Source organism: Fukomys damarensis, unplaced genomic scaffold, assembly GCF_012274545.1.
Source record: "Fukomys damarensis isolate Sample0158 unplaced genomic scaffold, DMR_v1.0_HiC HiC_scaffold_22, whole genome shotgun sequence".
Taxonomy (NCBI): domain Eukaryota; kingdom Metazoa; phylum Chordata; class Mammalia; order Rodentia; family Bathyergidae; genus Fukomys; species Fukomys damarensis.
In genome coordinates, this window is record NW_022900934.1 from 5,171,743 (window position 1) to 5,190,055 (window position 18,313).

Sequence of the window (18,313 nt, forward strand, 5' to 3'; positions counted from 1 at the left end):
GTACACTGCCTTTGGGCACAAGCCCACCCAGGATGCGGGCACTTTTTGATCCTGACCACATTGGCACACATCTGCCTGAATACATTTTGCCCCTTCCTGGTCTTTCTGGCTGACCACAGCTCCAGGGCTGGGCTCAGGACGGGTGCAGCTTTTCTGGGCTGGGGTTCACCCCTCTGACACAGGAAGAAAGGGTTCTGGTGGAGAAGCAGGAGACTGATTTCTCACGGCAGGGGAACAGCAGCTGATGTTCCTCCCTGAAGGTGGAAACAGAGGGCTGCTCAATTGATGCCTCCCCTTGATGGGAGGGGGTGCTGCATACAACAAATTACAAATTTCAAGACTCCAAGGTACAAGCCTGTGATAAACAGGGGAAGACATTTAGGGGACAGCCAGAGAGCCCTCCGGGAGCACAGCACCCCAGAGGCTGCCTCCCTGCCCGTTTCCTGGACCCCACACTCCCTGGTCCCTGGTTCTGTGCCTCCAGTTCCGAAGTCTCAGGGAGGGTGGCCCTGGCTTTCAGGTACACAGGCATCGGCACTGCCTCCCAGCTCAACCCACTGGTATCTCAAGAGCCTGGCCCTGGGCCACAGGCTGCACGGATGGATGCTCAGCGTAGAGTCAGCTCTCGGTCCAGGGCAAGGCCAGGCCAGCTCAGGGATTGGCCCCTGAGCAATGGGCTGTGGATCCCATGAAAAGGGGTGATTGGCTCTCACAAAGTGGGGGAAGGGTGACCCCCAGCCCCTTTACTCCTATTTCCCAGCAACCTCCACCTTCCTGCAGGGAGCGGCCCTTCTCCGCTTCACAGGGTGGGACCAAGTGCTACCGGTCAGAATGTGCAACTCCAAGTCCAAGCCAGACCAGTCTGGGTCCCTTCCTGGGGTTTCATCCCTGTGGCCACTAAGCGAGACCACTTCTAGGGAGAATGCCCTAACCCTTCAGAAGATGGTTAATGCACCTTCAAAGCTGTTCGTTCTTTTTGTTCCAGCTAAAACTCTCTGGAAAGCAGCTAAAAGTCACTGACTGATTCTTTTAAGTAACTGAGAGCAAACTTTCTCACTGTGACCCTGAATTCTCTGACTCTGCTACCTGCCTTTGTTTCTGCACATGGGATCATGACCTAGAACTGGACACGCTCAGGACCGTGTCAACATCTTTCCTTTGTGAACGTGAGATGCCAGCACTCTGGAGGCTCAGGCAGGAGGACCAAAAGTTTGAGCAGTGTGCAACTTAAACTGAGGAGGCTCCAAAGTGTATGCGTTGAGCTAAGCATGCTCAGGTACGTTCAGCCTCACAGGTACTTTCCTAGATAAACATACACAGGTTCCCAGATGAAATCCCCAGGCTTTCTTCGTTCAGGGAGAACATTGTTTGCAAATAACTCCAGTGCGCCCCTGACTTGCTGTGGGTAACAAAGCCCTCTATTCACTTTTCTCCACACTGCCTATGGGTGCTGTAATTGGCCGAGACGCCAACTCCCTGCATCCCGCTATACCTGCACAGTGAGGAGTATTTTCTCTCGTTCTTAGCACCGGTGAGTGTAAGGCCTGTGATATCTGTGCCCGTGTGCGGTGGGGGAGTGGGCCAACTCACGAGGGATCGACGCTGAGAAAGAAAGAGTGCGCCTCAACCGTGCCCGTTGTGGTTTAAACAAAATGAGTTGGCCTCTGTCCCTTGCAATGGAGAGAGTCCTGACTGACACAGGGGACCTCAGTGCTTTTCGTGGATGAGCGCAGTGCAGCGGGGACTGCGGAGGACAAGGGAATCCAGGCAGAGAACGACCAAAGCCGGGGTGTGGGTGGGAAAAGCTGAGAGCACGGAGTCCCTGCCTCTGGCTGTGTGGTGTCACTTGTGACTCAGCATGGCTGGACTTCCCACAGTGAAGGAGCAGAGCTTCGAGCGGAGCAGTGGATGTGAGCCCATGAACAGGTGAGACGAATCTGGCCAGAGCGGTGTGGAGACCCAGGCATCTGAATAACTCCCTGTGAACGGCCTCTGAGAACAGAGTGGTGAGTAGGCTCCCCACACGGGGATACGTGGCCCCCAACGTGGCCTCTTCCAGAAACCCGCCTGGAATTTGGGATCTGCTTGGTCCATCCACCCCTCTCTGGTTTTTGTCAGGAAGAAAAAAAATCTCACTGTAAATCAATAATTATGTCATCACCAGACTTACAAATGCAAAAGCAACTCCAAGTCAACTTTCTGGTGGCAGGAGCCAAAGGGAGAATCATTTCTTGACTCTTTTCGTGGCTTTGGAAATGGCCCGAGAGTTCTATCACAGCATGTCAGGAAGGAGTTATTGTCTCGGCAGCAGAGGGCTGAAATTTCGGGGATTGCTCCACGATCTAATCTTTCCCCACCAGGACTGTTGCTTGAGCTCTTTTGAAATGCTAATGTTTTCAGAGCCAGACTGCATTGCAGTTTCTCAGACGGCATAGTAAATTCTGATGTCAGGGCTTATTGATTTTACAATTTCCTCACGCCCCCACCCCCACCCCCAACAGCTGTCTTTGATTTTTATTTATGAAAATACTCAACCTCAGCAGGCAGGCGGGCTCAAGGTCTACCAGTTAGTCACATCAGGAAGGCCCAGGCCCACTTGCCAGCCAAGGGACTCTGCCTGTCTACGTCTCCTCTGCAGCTTCCAGAACTCACCAGCCACAAGACTCAGTGTCCCCTGAAGGAACTCACCATCCGGTTGGAAAGAGGAAAGTCTGAACTGAGACCTGGGGATCCTCGGGAGCTCCCAGGGTGGGGGGTGGGAGCTGAGGTGCAGAAGGACCTGGGCAGGGCCACACAGGGGTGGTGAGGACAGAGTCCCTGTGGTGAGCCTGTGTCCTGTGCCCCATTCTGTGCCCGGATGTGCATGCATTGCCTCATCTGCCCTTCACCACAACCCCACAAGGGAGATACACCACCCCTACTTTAGAGAGGGAGAAACTGAGGCACGGAGAACAGTACTGGGAGCTGCACCGAATATGCTCCCCATTCACTCACCTCCAAGGCCACTGTTATTAGTCAGTCTGTTTTAGATCACTGTAAGACTCGCCTGGGCCTTCAGAGTTGCCTGGCACAGATTGACTTCTGTTTCCTCTCTCACGTTCATTGCAGGTTTCCTGCTGGCTTCCTCAGGCTGCCTCTCTGCTCCCCTCCGTGAACCGTGTCTCCTTTTCCCTGGAAAACAAAGCAGCCAAGGAGAGTGTCTTTGTGCCCTTGTTACTAAAACCTTCTGTCCCCATTTCTACCCGAGGTCCAGCCCTCTCCTCACATACCAGTTATTGTCCCTTGGCACTCTAGTCCACCAAACGTCCCTCCTCTGCGGGACCATCTCTGTAGGTTCAAAAATGCTACCATGCTTTTCCTGCTAATTCAGAACAATTCTCTACCAACTCACACGGATGCCTGGGAATCGGTTCCCAATATCCTACATGATCTCCCACTCTTCCTCATGGCCATCAGGGGAACCATGGTCCTTAACATTGATCAAACCACAGGACACTCGTCTGGGGTCCACAGAGAGCTGGCGAATTTCTTGGTGTGGAAAAGCCGCACCTGTGGCGTCAGAAGTCTTGTGAGTGGAGCAATCGTTTCTCTGTTAGCTGCTATGGAATGCCTCACTGTTTCTTTGGGATGCCATCGGAACTCCTCAAAAGTGATTTCTGTATGCTATGCTGCCTACATTTTAAGGTCACACCAACCCCAAATGCACCATCTCAAAATCTGTTTGATTTTATGTGATAAAACAGCAAGCAAGCAGAGATGCAGTTCATTCCACAGAATTACATTTGCTCGAGTTGCTGAAGTCTGAAGGCCTCTGGATGGTGGCAAGGCCAAAGTTCCTGTCCCGGTTTGGGTCGTGCTTATGCAAGAGGGCACAATGGCCCTGTGGGGAGGTCCTCAGATCTCTCTGCATTCTTTCCTAACAGCTGCATGTGGATCTAAATACATAAATAAGTGAGCAGAGGAAAGAACGCAGAGACTTGATGTCACATTTGATAAGAGACGTTACTAGAGGAAGCATGGGTCCTACGGGCAGACAGAGAGGCACCCTGGAACTAAGAAGCCACCCTGAGACCTGGAGCTCACAGGAGCTCACCACCGAAGGAGAGCTGCCAAGGATTTCTTGGTACAGGAACTGCAGGAGTGAGGCCCAGCCCAAGGCAAGGCAGCATCTCATTACCTGGGGACAGGGATAGAAATTCAGACTGAGCTGAGCAGAGCCCACAGGAACACGTGTCAGACTCCCCTGGACAGTAGGCCGGGCAGCCGGACTCTTCTCTTTGCCCGCACTGGGACCATTCCTGAGGGCCACGGACGTGGGAGCGTGGCTTGTGCTTGAGAAGTAACTCCAGGCTTCCCTGGGGAGACACTGTGACCTCCCCTCGCCGCGGGTTACCTGGGCTCAGAGGCAGACCCTTTCCTTACAGGGGAAGAGGTACAGAAGCTCCCCTCACCCTCCCGACTCCAAAGGCAGCTGTGCAGAAGGCACCTCCTTTAGGGGGTCCCCAGAGGTTCTCTCTGACTGCACCAGCGACACCGGGACCCTTGAGGGAGGCAGTGTGGACGGGACCGACACGGTGGTCGGGAATAAAGAGCTATTCAGGTCTCAGAGCAGGCAGAGGAGAGAGCCTGGTGCTGCTACTCAAAGAGGTGAGGACAGACAGATGCTGGGCAGCCGGTGAAGCTCAGCTCTGTGCTCAGCCAGGCTGGAGGAGCCATGAGAATCCAAATGGGCCTTGGACACAGCCTGCAGCCCCTCGGACCTCACCGCGTGCCAGGACCCCCATGTGCTCGGCAGTGTCCCGGGGTTCCTGTGGGGATTTCTGAGCCATTTCCAGGGGCAGCCACTGAGGGGCAAAACCCACTTAAAAGTGACTCCTCCGGAGGTAAGTTAGTAACTGTGTGCTCCCTTTTCAGGACACCTGTGGCTGCTGCATGTCACCCAAAGACCGGGGCTCTCACTCTCTCACTCACTGACCTGGGGGAGCCAGAGGGGTCCCCCAGTCTCCACCATAGAGAAGAGACACCAGCGCTGTTCCTGGGCCTGCCATGGGACCTCCCGAATGTGGAAGGGGTGAGGCGGCATGGCCAGGAGGTGGGGGGATTGGTAAACTTCAGGGGGTGACTTCACCTCTCCGCGCCTTAGGTTCTCATGTGTAAACTGGGGGTGTTCGTAGCAGAACGTACAGTAAAATTCCCAACGCCTCAGCTAACGCAGTCACTGACTAGTCCAATCACAAACTGAAGCGTAGCAGTTAGCCTGATGCAGGCAGCTGGCTCCTGCTGAGTCCCTGTGCCCCCACCTCACAGCAGACCGAAGGCTGTGCTCTCCTGGGAGCAGTGACCCCCATCAGGACTGCTGGGGCTGCAGGCTGGAAACACCCTTTAGTCCAAGGAAGCGAACATGGCCAGTAGCAAAGCCTGAGGACCTGAGAAGCCCTCAGGGTAGGGCCATCTCGGAGAAGATTCTACAAGGGAGAGTCGAGGGCATGTGACAGCCTTGGCCAGCGCATCTCCAGCTGCCCAGGTGGTGGCCATAGCACAGGCCCACAGTCCAGCCCAAAGTAGCGTGACCTCCTGATCCTGGATTCGGGGCTCATGGTGCCCCAGGACACAGGGGGTTCGTGAAGGGCCAGCCCCCCAATGCACCACATTCTTTTTAGGCTGGCGGTGGAAGCCCTTTATCTCCACCACACTTCTCCAAACGGGAGGCTCCTGTGGCCCACAGCTGTGACTGGGTGAATGGTGCCACCGTCAGCCTACTTCTCACTGAGGAAATGGCCTCGTCCCTCTCCTGGCCTTTGCCCCTTCCGAGTACCCCACTGGCTTCTGCATCCCACTGCTTCTGAGCATCGCCACCTGGACCCCTCGGGAGACCTCCCAGACCCGAGCAGAGCCTGAGGTCTTCCATGGCCCTGCTGCTGGAGGCAGGATGTGCCCAAGGCCTGCATGAGGGTGCAGCGATCGAGTCTGAGAGCCCCCATCACAGAAAAAAATATAAATTATAAGCTAGCATGGTCATTATGGAAATAGGATGAGAGTCCCCCCAAACACCAAGAATAGAGCTACCCTTTAACCCAGCTCCTTGGCTTATGCCCAGAGCGATTAGAGTCCACATACCACGGATCCCCACACAGCCACGTTTATCCCGGCACAGCCCACAACGGCTGAGATACAGTGCCAGCCTAGGTGGCCAGCAGCGGACGAAAGGATAAAGAAAATGGGACACATGTACCCCACGGCGCACTACCGGGTCACAAGCAAGACCAACATTCTGTTGTCTGGAGAACAGGGGTGGATCTGCAGAGCATGGTGCCGAGTAAAGCAGAGCAGACTCACAATATCGCGTGTCCTCCCAAATACATGGAATCTAAAAAAGTGACAAGAAAGTAGAGGGGAAAACTGTTATGAGACAGGTGGAAGTGAACAGGGGGAAAGGGGGTGTGAGCGAAACATATTACACACGTTGGACCCCCCAAACTGGGGGTGGGAAAGGGGAGCGATGGGGGTGAAAATAGTCACCGGGGGCGCGTGTGTGAATCTGCCCGAAGCCAGCTCATTCCTCTGCATGACCAGTGTGAAAAGGGTGCGGTGTGTGGATGGGAGGGAGGAGAAGACAGCATCACCTGCCGCTCTGGGATCATCTGAGCCAGGCCTCATGCGAACCCCTCCATCCTCAGGGCCTCTGCCCAGCCCCCTGAGTGCTCATCCTGGGTTCGTCCTTTATTCGACCCCAAATCCAAGAAAGACAGAAATACGGAAGTAGGAGAATACAGATGGATACAGATGCAAAAGCTAAGGCTCGGGGGTCCCTATAGAAAGAACACAGGAAGATAGATACGCAGGCAGGAAGAGAGGGATTTATGGAGAATGCAGGAACTGTTTCTTACGTTGAGAATACAAATTGAAATAATAAATTAGAGTTGGTTCTTGCTTCTCTTGGTGCAGGCACGTGTTTCACCTTATGTGTTCATTACCATGCGTCTTCTCTTTCTAGAAAATCACAGAAATAAACATTTCCTGGTTGTAGCACCGAGCTCTGCCGCCTTTGCTTCCCGACTGAGCAGGCTGGCGATAATGACGCACCACAGACAGCCTCAGGTGCAATTAAGGCTACAGACCAGGGCCGGGGCTGGCACCTCAATGAGACTGGCATCTCCAGGCAGTGGGGCTGGGGGCTCTGCTTCTCCGTGGGCCATCAAAGTGCCTGCTGTGGTCCTGGGAATGGGCTGTAGCCTTCTTCCTGGGCTGCATTTCCGCCGGGCACCTGGCTGTGCGGAGGGGACTGGCCCCGTTCCAGAGCTGATGCCCGGAAACACAGCAACCAGAGCCCCGGGCCCTGGAGGGAACCTCGTCCTGGGAGGGGCAGCTGTCCCTCGAGTACCAAAGACTCTCTGTGTCTGAGACGGAGCCTACCTTTTCTCTTCTCTTTCCCATCAAACTGCTCCAGTGGCCACTTCCCAAGCCCACTTCAGCCCAAGCCCCAGACTTTGGAATCTGCCCTGACGCCTACTTCTCTCAACTCTGTGTCCATTCATTTAGGCTTTGGATCTGAAATAGCCCCCTGAAGTCTCACGATTCATCCGTCGACGAGTTGAGTAGTCCAGTGTGCTCTTAGGGGTCAGGTCTGGTTGGAGGTGGGTCACTGGGGAGGCATGACCTGCAATTTTTAAAAATGTCTCTATTTTGAGCATTTTGTATGTTTTGTGCCAGGCTCCTTCCTCTACTCTCTGCTCGCTGGCTGCCCCCGGTTGACCAGATGTCCTGTACCCAGGCCCCTGCACTCATTCTGCTGCTTCTGCCTTGCAGCTGGCCGGCCATGGGGTGAAGCCGCTGGCAACCGTTTGCTGGCAAACTTCTCCTTCGGGTGCAGGTGTGGAGTTTGTCCTAGCGATGGGAGAGCTAACAGCTCCCCTTACTCTGTAAATGTGAGTTGGGAGTGTCCCTTGAGCCGGGCTCTTTGGCTTTCCCAGGTCCATTCTGCCTCCCAAATAGTCCCCACTTCCACACCCCGCCTTGGAGCAAGCAGCACCTTGCGCCATCTGTTTTCCAGCCGGCCTAGGGTTCTTTTGCTCAATTCAGACGCAAAGTGTCACTTGGCACAGCACAGCTCTGTCGGCAGTCTCGGAGTTACCTGGTCGTCCAGGTGGCGCTGGATGCCAAGAGTCGACACAGCCGGCTGCTGTTCACCGCCTCTGCTGGCCACAGTACATGGTGGCAGCTTGTGCCGGACACCATGGGCGGGCTCTGCTGCGGCTGCTCACCGGCTGCTGGTCTCGGGAGTTCTTCGGTATTAATAGCTCTGAGCAGGTTTTGCTCTTTTTTCCGGAAGGACTGCTAGGTCCACACTGCTCTGGGTAAACATCCCAGGTAGATTCAGAGGATTTTTGGTGCCCACGCTACCTGAGAAATAAATCCCAAGCAGGTTGACAGGAACCCAGAAGTGATTCTTTAGTTTAGAAGGGGCTGTGCTGTAGCATGGGGCAGCCAGTACACAGGAGGGAGCCATGCTGGACGGGACCTAAGAAGAAACTGGAGAATAATGTTTATGTAGCAATTTGTGGGCCTGTGTCAGTGAGGGCTGAACTCTTGCTATCAATGTTGGGTTTGAAAATAAAGGGCCCAGATCCCTGCCTTCCCGGTGTTAGCCCCTCCAGGGTGCGCTCTCCCTTCTTTGTCTGAAGTGTGGGGCCGGGGAAACCACCGAGCCTGTCTGGCTGCACTCACGTTGGAGCGCAGAATGAGAGTTGGATAGCCAGGTAGGACACTGAAGTAAACTGTCCCAGGTCTAGGGGTGTAAGGGGAGCAAAGGAAAGTGCGGGCTCAGGGGCACGACGGCCCTGATCAAGCTACATCCGGCCAGCGCAGGAGAAAAGGAGGGTCAGGTCCTTCTCGTCTGCCTCCCACCCTCAAAGTCCACCGGTCTCCCGCATGCCCGCTAGACGCTCCAGGAGGAGACGAGAGAAGGCACAAGTCTGAGCGGGTCTCTCTTCCACCTAAAGCCTTCCGCGAGCTGACCACTGTCCCGCCTGGAGCCTCCCGGGTTAGGCCCCACTGACGCCCCTCACACCCGCCTTAGGCATTGAGCTTCACCCAGCTCGGCCTTGGTTCTGCCTCCCTCTTCTGAGTCTTTGTACACGCTGTTCCCGCTGTCAGGAGCTCCGCCTCTTCCCCTCCTCCCTGTACAGTGTCTCTTAGGTCCGGTCTATACAGCCTTCCTCCACAGGAAAGTCTCCTACACGCCTCGGTTTCATGATGTTGCCTTGAACGGTTAAATATTCTCCTAATTACAGTCAGCTCTCTGTATCTAGGGGTTCCACATCATAGATTTAACCACGGATTTAAAATATTCAGGAAAAAATCATGTCTGTACTGAACAAATACAGAATTTTTCTTGCCATCACTCCCTAAATAATACAGTATAGCAACTATTTACATAGCATTTACATTGTATTAGGTATTTTAAGTCATCTAGAGATGATTTAAAGCACACAGAAAGATGTTTGTCAGTTATATACAAATACTACACCATTTTATATAAGGGTCTTCAGCATGTGTAGATTTTGGTACCCATGGGGGTTTCTGGGGAAAAAAAAATCCTCACCAATATTAAAGAATGGTTGTATTTGTTTAGTATTTTCTTCCTCTGACCATTTTTAAAGCTCCACGATATCTGAAACGTATCTGGGTTATTTATTCCTATATTGCCAGTGTTAAAAACAGTGACATACAGTGTAGATCTTCCCGTCACTGGGTGAATCGGTGAGTAATTAAGCAGATATATAAATGAGTGGCTTTCATGTTTCACCTGGGACATATAGAGGCATCATCTCACATTTTTTTGCTTTTTTTCCCCCATGACCCTCCTTGCGTATTCTATGTATTTTTGGTTTGATTCTTGTTGTTTGCTGTTACTGCCTCTCAGCTTACCAGGTACCGTAAAGTTCAGGAAGTAAAGATGTCTACACATTATTTAGCATCCTTGCCATTGAAAAGCAGAGTCCTCTTGAAGCTTGGCTGGTCTGTGAAAGGTTTGACCCATAGGTATGATGAAAGGGTTTCTCTGCCATCTCTGGGCTTTGTCTTTAGGGGTTACAGGCTTCTGCATCCTTTATTCTTGGAGCCCTGAGCCATGCAAACGGAGCCTGCTGCCTGGACACCATCACGCTATGAGGAAATGGAAGAACCATGCGGGGTGTGAGGGAGGGGAGACACTCAGCCGGCTGGGGTCCCAGACATGTGCCGTGCCTTCCCCACCTGTCCTTCGGGATTGTGCCCCAGCGCAAAGGTGAGCGGCCCCGTCCAGCCGTGATGTCAAGGCAGTTCTCATACAAAAGTCCCAGACATGTGCCGCCTTCCCCACCTGTCCTTCGGGATTGTGCCCCAGCGCAACGGTGAGCGGCCCCGTCCAGCCGTGATGTCAAGGCAGTTCTCATACAGTAACGGACAACCAGGAGGGGCTGCCCAGCCTGGCCACAGAGGACCAGTGCTTTCAGACATATAAAACACGCCACATCCGCTGGGCACTCATCACGCTTACAAACCTCCCACGGGAGAGCGTTTCCCAAATGCTGCTTTATGTAAAAAAATAAACAAATAAACAGCATAGCTATGAGTTCATGCCCCCCCCGGGGGGGCAAACGTTCCTTTGGTTTTGTGCTTTGGAGAATTTTTCCTTGTGGACTTTTATTTTTGTAAAACAGACTCTCAGTTGGATTTCATTATCCATGTGACTACTAAAAAATTCTAATCTCAAAATTGAGACCTATATTTTAAGAACTTCAATCAAAAAATTAGCAAGAAAAGTATGTCCTGAAGGAGCGCTCTGAGACCCGAACTCTCCACTTCTATTCACGACAGTCTCAGATGATGCCAATCTGGGACCCCAGCCCTCAGCCTCCCCTTCTGCGGGGACTGGGAGGGGAGATCAGCTGGGGATGGATGTGGCAGGTTTTATATTTCCGTTGTTTGTAGTACTGAGGATTAAACCCACAGCCTGTGCACAGAGCTATGTCCCCAGCCTTCATTGTATATTTTGATACAGGGTCTCCTTAAGTCACTAAGTTGCCCAGGCTATGCTCAAACTTATACTCCTTCCTGCCTCAGCCTCCTAGAGTGCTAGAATTACAGGCTGTGTCGCCTTGCCCAGCCAATTTGAATGTCTGCGGAATCCAAGGAGCTTTATTCTGGTCGTCTGTGACTGCTTGTTCCCTGCCCAGAGCTGGCTCCTTCCTGTGTGGTCTTGTCTGTGGGTGGAAGTGCTCTCAGCCTTCACATCTGGCGTCCTTCTGTGTAGACAACATCACCTGGCCTGGGTGGGCCAGCCTCAAAGTCACATGGAACAACTTGCCAGCAGCTTCCAGAAGGGCTCCCACTGGCATCCTTGCTCAGACTAAGGGCCTGGGAGACCGGCTCTGGTCAGGTTCGTGGATGGGGGAGTGGGAGCACGTCAGGAATTGGGGCAGACGTGGAGGAGAAGCAAGACCATCTTCCTCTCAGTAAAATGTGTTGTCTCTCAGGACAGGGAGGCTCCTGGGCTGGTAAAAATGGCGGAGAGCAGAGGAGGACCTCAGAGAGAGCAGATAGGAGGCTGGAGAGGCTGAGTGAGCCATGAAATCTTGGGATGGAGGAAAGGCCTGCTGGGGTGGCGATGAAGGGCTGGGGCCGTGGTTGGGGTGGCCGGGTGTGAGGAGGGAAGCCGGTGTCCAGCAGATGCCTCTGGTTGATGTGGGCGGGGTGGTAGGGGCCACCTGGCCAGTGTGCAGGACCCCAGCTCGCATAGCCTGCACTGCTCCCCACCAACAGACCAACTCTGCTGATTTAAACCTGATCTAGAACAGAGCCACGCCCTGCCTGCTTTTCCTCTCCCTTGTGGTGAGTTCTCCATGCTGCCAGCAGAGCTGCAGTCCTGCCAACATTCCACCCAGTGTGTCTGGCTCTGGCCAACTCTAGCCTTATCATACCCCACAAGGACGCTGGTTCTGCCTCAGACCTGCGGTCTCTCTCACTCCTGTTGTTCGTTCTGCTCTCCCCTACCTCAGGACCTTTGTACACATTGGTCCCTCTACTTGGTGTGCTTTTCTCTCCTCTCCTCACCTAACTAATAGCTCCTTATTCTGTACATCTTGGTCAGTTAGCATTTTCTTGGGCAAAGATCCCCACACCCCTTCGTCACTGGATATGCACCCTCTTCTAAATTCTCCGGGCCCCGTGGTCCACCTGCGAGTGTGTGCTCCCTCACAAGAGGAGTGCTCCACAGATGCTCCTGTCTCTTGTCCGTTCGGGCCCATCGTGGCATCCCCAGCGCCCAGCGCCCAGCGCACGGGAGGTGCTCAGCATTTTTCCCAGATGGGTGAGCTGCATCATTTGCTTGGGGTGGAAGTGTGAGTGTTGGGGTCTGCTTTATCCTCCTGCTTTTGCTTCAGATTCACCCAGAATGATGCAGTGAAGAACAAGTCATAGTGCATTTGTCCTCCAGAAGAGAGGGCAACACTTTATTTTTATTTTTATGATGCTACCAAGGAAACAGGTTTCCAGGCCCTAGAACAGCCTACCTGGACCAGGTTGTCCCTGCCCTCTGATTCACTTGCCACCCTGACTTGCCGCCAGCCCAGCATGACTGTCACTTCTCTGACCAAGAGAGGCTTTTGCTGATCCCTACCTCACATCATAAACAAAAAGCAGTTTTAAGAGTGTTTGCAAATCCTTTTGAAAAAGGTAAAACAATAAGGCTTCACAGTGATGGCAAAAGAAATTCTCTTGGTACAGGAAATAGATTCTTCAGTAGGACATAAAAAGCATTGAGCAGAACAGAAAAGTCTTCGAAATGGGACTGCATTACCATCAAGAACTTCGACCTATCAAAATAACCTTGAAGAAAGTCACAGAGGGTCAGAGGGTGGGAGAAATATTTTTAATATAGGTATTCATCAAAGAACTTGCACAAGCAAAATGCAAGAAGAACTACAAATCATTAACAACGGGTCAAACATATGAAAAGGGAATTCACAAAATAGAGCATTCTAATGCCCAGTGAGCGTAGCAAAGGAGTTTTGCCTCTATCGTCCTTTGGATAATGCAAGTTGCAGCCACCCTAAGATGCCGCACGTGCCTACAAGAATGACTAGAAATGGAAACCCAGGTGACAGCACCCGTGGGGTGAAGCGTGGAGCGCTACCTCCCAGAAGTGGAAATGGTTTGACTCTGGGCAGCTGCTGGATGGTGTCCGACGAGGCCGGACGAGCTTCTGCCTTGGGTCCCTCAGTTCCAGCCCAGGGTGTAGACCCAGCAGCCGTGTGCACACGAGTCCGCACAACACCTGCTGCCGAGGATGTGCACAGCAGCCTGTTCATGGTAGCCCCAAACTGGAAGCAGCTTAAAAGTCCACCAAACGCACAAAGGATGAGAATGGTAAATGTGGTGAACACACAGCAAAAAGAGAGGGAGGAGAAACCAGTGAGCGCCCTGCTGCTCCAACTGCCTGCGACCCTCTGGGTGGCGCTGCGGGAAGCCAGGCCCAGGACAGAACGAGCAGCTCCATTCCCTGTGTACGCAGCTCACCCTAGGACGCGTGGGGAAGACCCCGGGGTGGGAGTGGTCTTCGTGTTGCCAGGGAGGGTGATGGCACGGGGCGATCACGTGGTGCAAATTCAGAGAGCAGAACACTTGGGTTTCGTGCGATTTTCCGAATGTGAATTATGTGTCATTTCTATTAACATTTGCTTGAAAGTAAGAGGAAGGAAAGGCCACGCTCCAGCCACTCACTCTGCCCACTGCTTTACTGTCCTCCTGCTTTTTACCCGTTGTGGGACTCTGGGCAAGCTGCTCCGCGCATCTGTGCCTCAGTTTCTCGTCTATGACAGTGAGGGTGATAGTGGCTGAAGGGACCGCCCTCGAGAGGTGCTGTGACAGCCAGGGAGATGGCACCTATGGAGCTCGGGAGCTTGGAGCAGGCTCACCTGTGGATTTCTACACGCCTGGCCCTGCTAGTCTCTGAGGGCCTCGTGGTTGCCCCAGATCCCCCTCCCTGGCTAAATACAAACTGCAGGGAGCAGGATCCGGGCAGCCTCGCTCCCATTGTGCCTCGCTCAGTGCTTGGCTGCCACAGTGTTTAGTGAGACCACAGCAAGGGCTGGGCAGGGAGCACGGGCACATTTCCAGCACAGGAGCCGAAGGGAAGGGGAGGTCTACTCGGCCTCGGTGGAAGTGGGGCCACCTGGGCCCCCGCTTACTCATCCAGTACCCAGGAGGGGCTGCTGCCCCAAACAGAAAAACCCGGTGCCTCCACCGGAGTGGAAGAGCAGGGATCAGAGAGGCAGCAGCTTTGGTGCCAGGGGGCAGAGGCCCTGGGACCAGCCTAGTGAGACTCGGCTCAGGACCAGAATAGAGCCCGCAGTTTGCTCCATCCAGTGGGCCTTGGCCTTTCTCTCCAGTTATGCCGAGACCACCAAAGCCCAGGAAGAATGCTCCTGAGGGCATCGCACTGGATTATAAAGGCCTCGGGCCCCATCCCAACAAGGCAGCCATGACTTCCGTTGCTGTCAAGGCCCCCAGCTGGCAGTGATCCGGAGTTGGAGGACAGGGACTCCCTTGTGACTCCAGCCCAGCCCAGAGCAGCAGACGGGCGTGCAGGAGGCCTGGCACTGAATTCTGTCTGGGGAAGCAATCAGGGGATGCTGCAAATGTGTCCCCACCGATCACGGGAAACTCTGCCTGACAGGACATAATAATCTTTGTCATCACGGGGAGGCAGGGAGGCCAAAAGTCTCAATGTTTTAAAGGGAAATTTTAATTAGTATGTAAATTCAACTAGCAGCATTAAAATGTCATTTGCTAAGTAAATGTTGCTGCACTCTGAGTTCAGGTATTTATTTGATCCTGTCCTGCCAAGGTGCCTTTGTGGGTTTCCTGAGTGTGTAATAACAGCATTTCAAAAACAAAATGAAATTCTCCCTCAGTTACAATGCACCCGGGGTACGGCTGCACCGCCGGCGATGTGACTGGAATATTTTAAGGAGACAGCCTCTGGCAGCAGCACAAGTGTCCCCCCTCCCTGCCTGCCCGATGGAGATGTGGAAGAGGCCCCACATGCCGGAGTCAGACCCCCTAGAAGCAGTGGTCCTGGCCTGGGACCCTGGGTCGATGCCAGTTTTGTGCAGTAAGCACCCAGGGCTTCGGAAGAAGGGGGATGTTTGAGCGGAGAAGTCACAGAGTGTCCAGAAAACCCGCATGGAAACCCGCCTGCAGAAAAAAGGGGCAGAGGAGAGAACCAGCCGCCATATTTTCCTTAATTCCAAGATAAATGATGACTTAGTGATAGGGATCCTCTGGGTCATTGTCCAGCCCTCACATGCCCTGGAATCCACCCTCCCACACACCGCGGTCAAAGCGTGTTTGGAATCTAAGCTGCAGTAAACTGTCCACGTGTGCAGCCCCTCGACGGCCCTACGCTGCCCACAGCCCCTGGGTAAAGCCATTCGTCTCTCAGCAGCAACTAGACTGAGTGTACCCACGAGTGGGGGCCGTTGTGCCAAGCCCCGTACTTCCCAGAGGTGCAGTGGGAATCTCAGCAGCCTCCTGTCCCTGAGTTCGCCGCCTCTGGCTGCCAGGCATGGCTGCCCAGGATGACGGGAGGCCGCTTCAGTCATGCTGGGCAGGGCGGGAAGTTGCCTCCCAGTGCAGTGCTTTGGTTCCCATGCTGGCCGTGGCCCTCGCTTGCTGAGGTCTTGATTCTGGAACCACCTGCCCCTAGCGCTGCACCTGACCCCGTCCTCTCCACCTCCAGTGGCACCTGTACATCCAGGTGTGTCTCCAGGGCTCACCTGGGAGCACGTGTGGTGCAGAGAGACTCCAGGGCTCACCTGGGAGCACGTGTGGTGCAGAGAGCAGGCAGGAAGTGAGAGAAGACCGCCGAGTGCAGCCCCACGGAGATGAGTCATTTCTGCCAAGGTGTAGGAGAGAGGTAACACTTAGCACCTCCTGCCCCAGCTGAGCATGAACTGTGCTGCAAAAACACTCACCTTTGCCTACTGAACATTTGTACTGTAAAATCCAAGTGGAATCACAATAAAGAGGCAAACCTCCCTGCTAGCACTAAGCTCCACCACCCACAGAGAGAATCAAACACAGAGGAGAGGGCCGGGTTTCGCACGCTGTTTCCAGCTGTCATTGCTAAGCCTGCAGGAGACCCCAGGTGAGCACCTCCTGGACGCAGCCCACCTCAGCCCATACCGCAAGCAGTGCCACGCACCTGGAGCCCATAGGCGTGCGGAGAAGAGAAGTCGCATGAGGCTCCCGAGTGAGGAGGAACTGTGCCACTCCACGGGGCACGGCCCATGGGGCGATCAGTGGACAGGCCTGGGAGGCCCCAGGGGGACAGGCTTGGAGCGCAGGGATGGGAAGCCCGGGGCAGCGGGCCTGAGACTCGGACTGGCCAAAGGCCAGGCCGGGCGGGGCATCAACTCTGTGTCTCCTCGCCCGTCCCTCTTGCACACCTCTGACTCACTCGGGAGAGCTGGGACCACAGAACAGGCACCTCCTCCGCGCCGCAGGGGAAGGACGTGTGCTCTAACGCCGAGTGAGGGCAACTTCCGGCGCCGTCTTCCCGCCCATATTCCTACTGCTCCACTCCTCTGCTCCCTCTCATTGATTTATTCCCTCAGCTGATGAACTGGTCTGGATGGGGCCTGCCTCTGAGGAGCGCACCTTCCCTCCAGGCGCTTCCTGTCTGGGAGCAAAGAGAAACAATCAACAGGCTTCCAAGTAAACTTTCCACTCGTGACATGGGGGTTACAAAACTCCTCCAAGTCAACACAAAGTTAAATGCCTTGTGTGGATATGAAGGACGAGGCAACTGGTCACCCACATGCTCTTACCTCGGCTTCGACCCCGTCCCAGGCACCCAACATCCTGGGTGCTAGGCGGGAGGTCGTCCCGCAGAGCTGGTGTGGTGCAGCTCCAATCCCCGCACGGTACGTGGAGGTGGGGCCTTTGGAGAGGAGAAGATGCTGAAGGGGGAGCCCTCTAGTTGGGATTGGGGCCCAGAGAAAGGGGAGAAGGTGCTAGCTGCACACCCGGATGGGGCGGCCCTCACCAGATGTCAGATCACCCTGTGCTTTGATCTCGGACTTCCCACCCTCCCAACCTGCCAGAAATAAATATTGATTGTTTAACCTTCCCACCCCACCCAGTCCACTGTGTATTTGTTTTGGCAGCCGGATCTGGCTAGGATATTTGCTAAGAAGAGAATCAAAACTGCATTGGGAAAAGCCGTATGTATGAAGAATTGGAAACCAGGTTAGAGAAAAACAACACCTATAGGACTTTCTCTGGATAAATTAGGATCAGTGCTGAACCCAATTTTACTTAGCAGTTCTCTAAATATCAATCCAATCCTATCATCACAGAGTTTAGGAAACTTTAGTGGTGTTCATTAACCAGGCCATCCTGGGCAAGTTCTCTAATTGTGCTTTGTGTTGTGGATAAAATTGGGAATTCCAGTTCTGAAATCTCTTGATGCCTCTTTTCACTTGGAGGCATGTATCTGGCTTCCACCTTTCCGATTCCCACTGCTGTGACCAAAGCCAGGTAGTAAGGGTTTCAATCAGTCCTTAGCATCCCTCAGTTCCTGGGCCCTGCTGGGAGGGAGGCTGGAGTCCAAAGACATGTGCTTTCCAGCCAGCAAGTTGGGGCTCCAAACCGGGTGCCCACACTTCACTGGGGCTCAGCATAGAGCGCGGTCTGTAGCAGGCAGGGACGTGATTCTTAAGGTGATTTGGGCTCTACCCAAACTTGTTTTTGGTGCCATCTTCAGAACTTCATTGCTGGGCCCCACCCATCTATGGGGGGGTGGCTTTTGGAATCCTGAGCGGGAGAGCAGTGAGGACAGCCAATCACAGAGCCAATAACAGAGCCAATCACCGAGCAGGCCTGGGGTGGGAGGTGCAAGGTGTCAATATTTTTGCACAGCTGGACAGTGATGGTCGCCTTCCCTCACGGCTTGGATGTGTTTCTTCCCTGGGATGGGGAAGGGCAGGCCCAGTGGAAGGCCCTGTACGCTGTCTCCGCCAGCCTCTCTGCCCTCTCATCTCTTCCCTGGTGGAAAAACCCACCTCCGTGACCGAGGCTGCGATCGGCCACTCCTCACACCTAGGACAGGACCTGTGGCGGAGGAGAGTGTGGCAGTTATCTCTAATGCCTCTTAGATTCCTGTGATCTCCTCAGTGTCTAAGTTAGGGAGGCCAGATAAATATGGATGCTAAGTTAAATTTGAATTTCAGAAAAACAATGAATACTTTTTTAGTATAATTACGTCCCA

General features: G+C 53.8%; 1 protein-coding gene across 2 annotated transcripts; it reads right to left on the reverse strand.

Annotated features, from left to right (window-relative positions):
* Positions 1-14,577: 14,577 nt before the first annotated feature.
* LOC104865321 lies at positions 14,578-17,115 on the reverse strand. 2 transcript variants are annotated; one of them, XM_010628786.2, is made up of 5 exons: positions 17,090-17,115; positions 16,872-16,984; positions 16,247-16,723; positions 15,858-15,937; positions 14,578-15,818 (listed from the first exon to the last, which is right to left on the reverse strand). In XM_010628786.2, exons 3-5 carry the CDS (start codon positions 16,281-16,283, stop codon positions 14,955-14,957), a joined length of 981 nt encoding a protein of 326 aa, XP_010627088.1. In that variant the 5' UTR covers positions 16,284-16,723; positions 16,872-16,984; positions 17,090-17,115; the 3' UTR covers positions 14,578-14,954. The 2 variants fall into 2 exon arrangements, with proteins under 2 accessions (XP_010627088.1, XP_010627087.1); XM_010628785.2 differs by lacking the exon at positions 17,090-17,115 and having other exon boundaries at positions 16,872-17,027.
* Between the last annotated feature and the right edge of the window lie 1,198 nt (positions 17,116-18,313).

Bases quoted from the DNA above. Each gene is read 5' to 3' on its own strand.
- LOC104865321 (XM_010628786.2), bottom strand. From the start codon at position 16,283: ATGCGACTTCTCTTCTCCGCACGCCTATGGGCTCCAG. The intron at 15,938-16,246 runs GTGCGTGGCACT...ACACCTTGGCAG, and splicing joins CGCACGCCTATGGGCTCCAG to AAATGACTCATCTCCGTGGG. The intron at 15,819-15,857 runs GTGAGCCCTGGA...ACGTGCTCCCAG, and splicing joins TGCACCACACGTGCTCCCAG to GTGAGCCCTGGAGACACACC.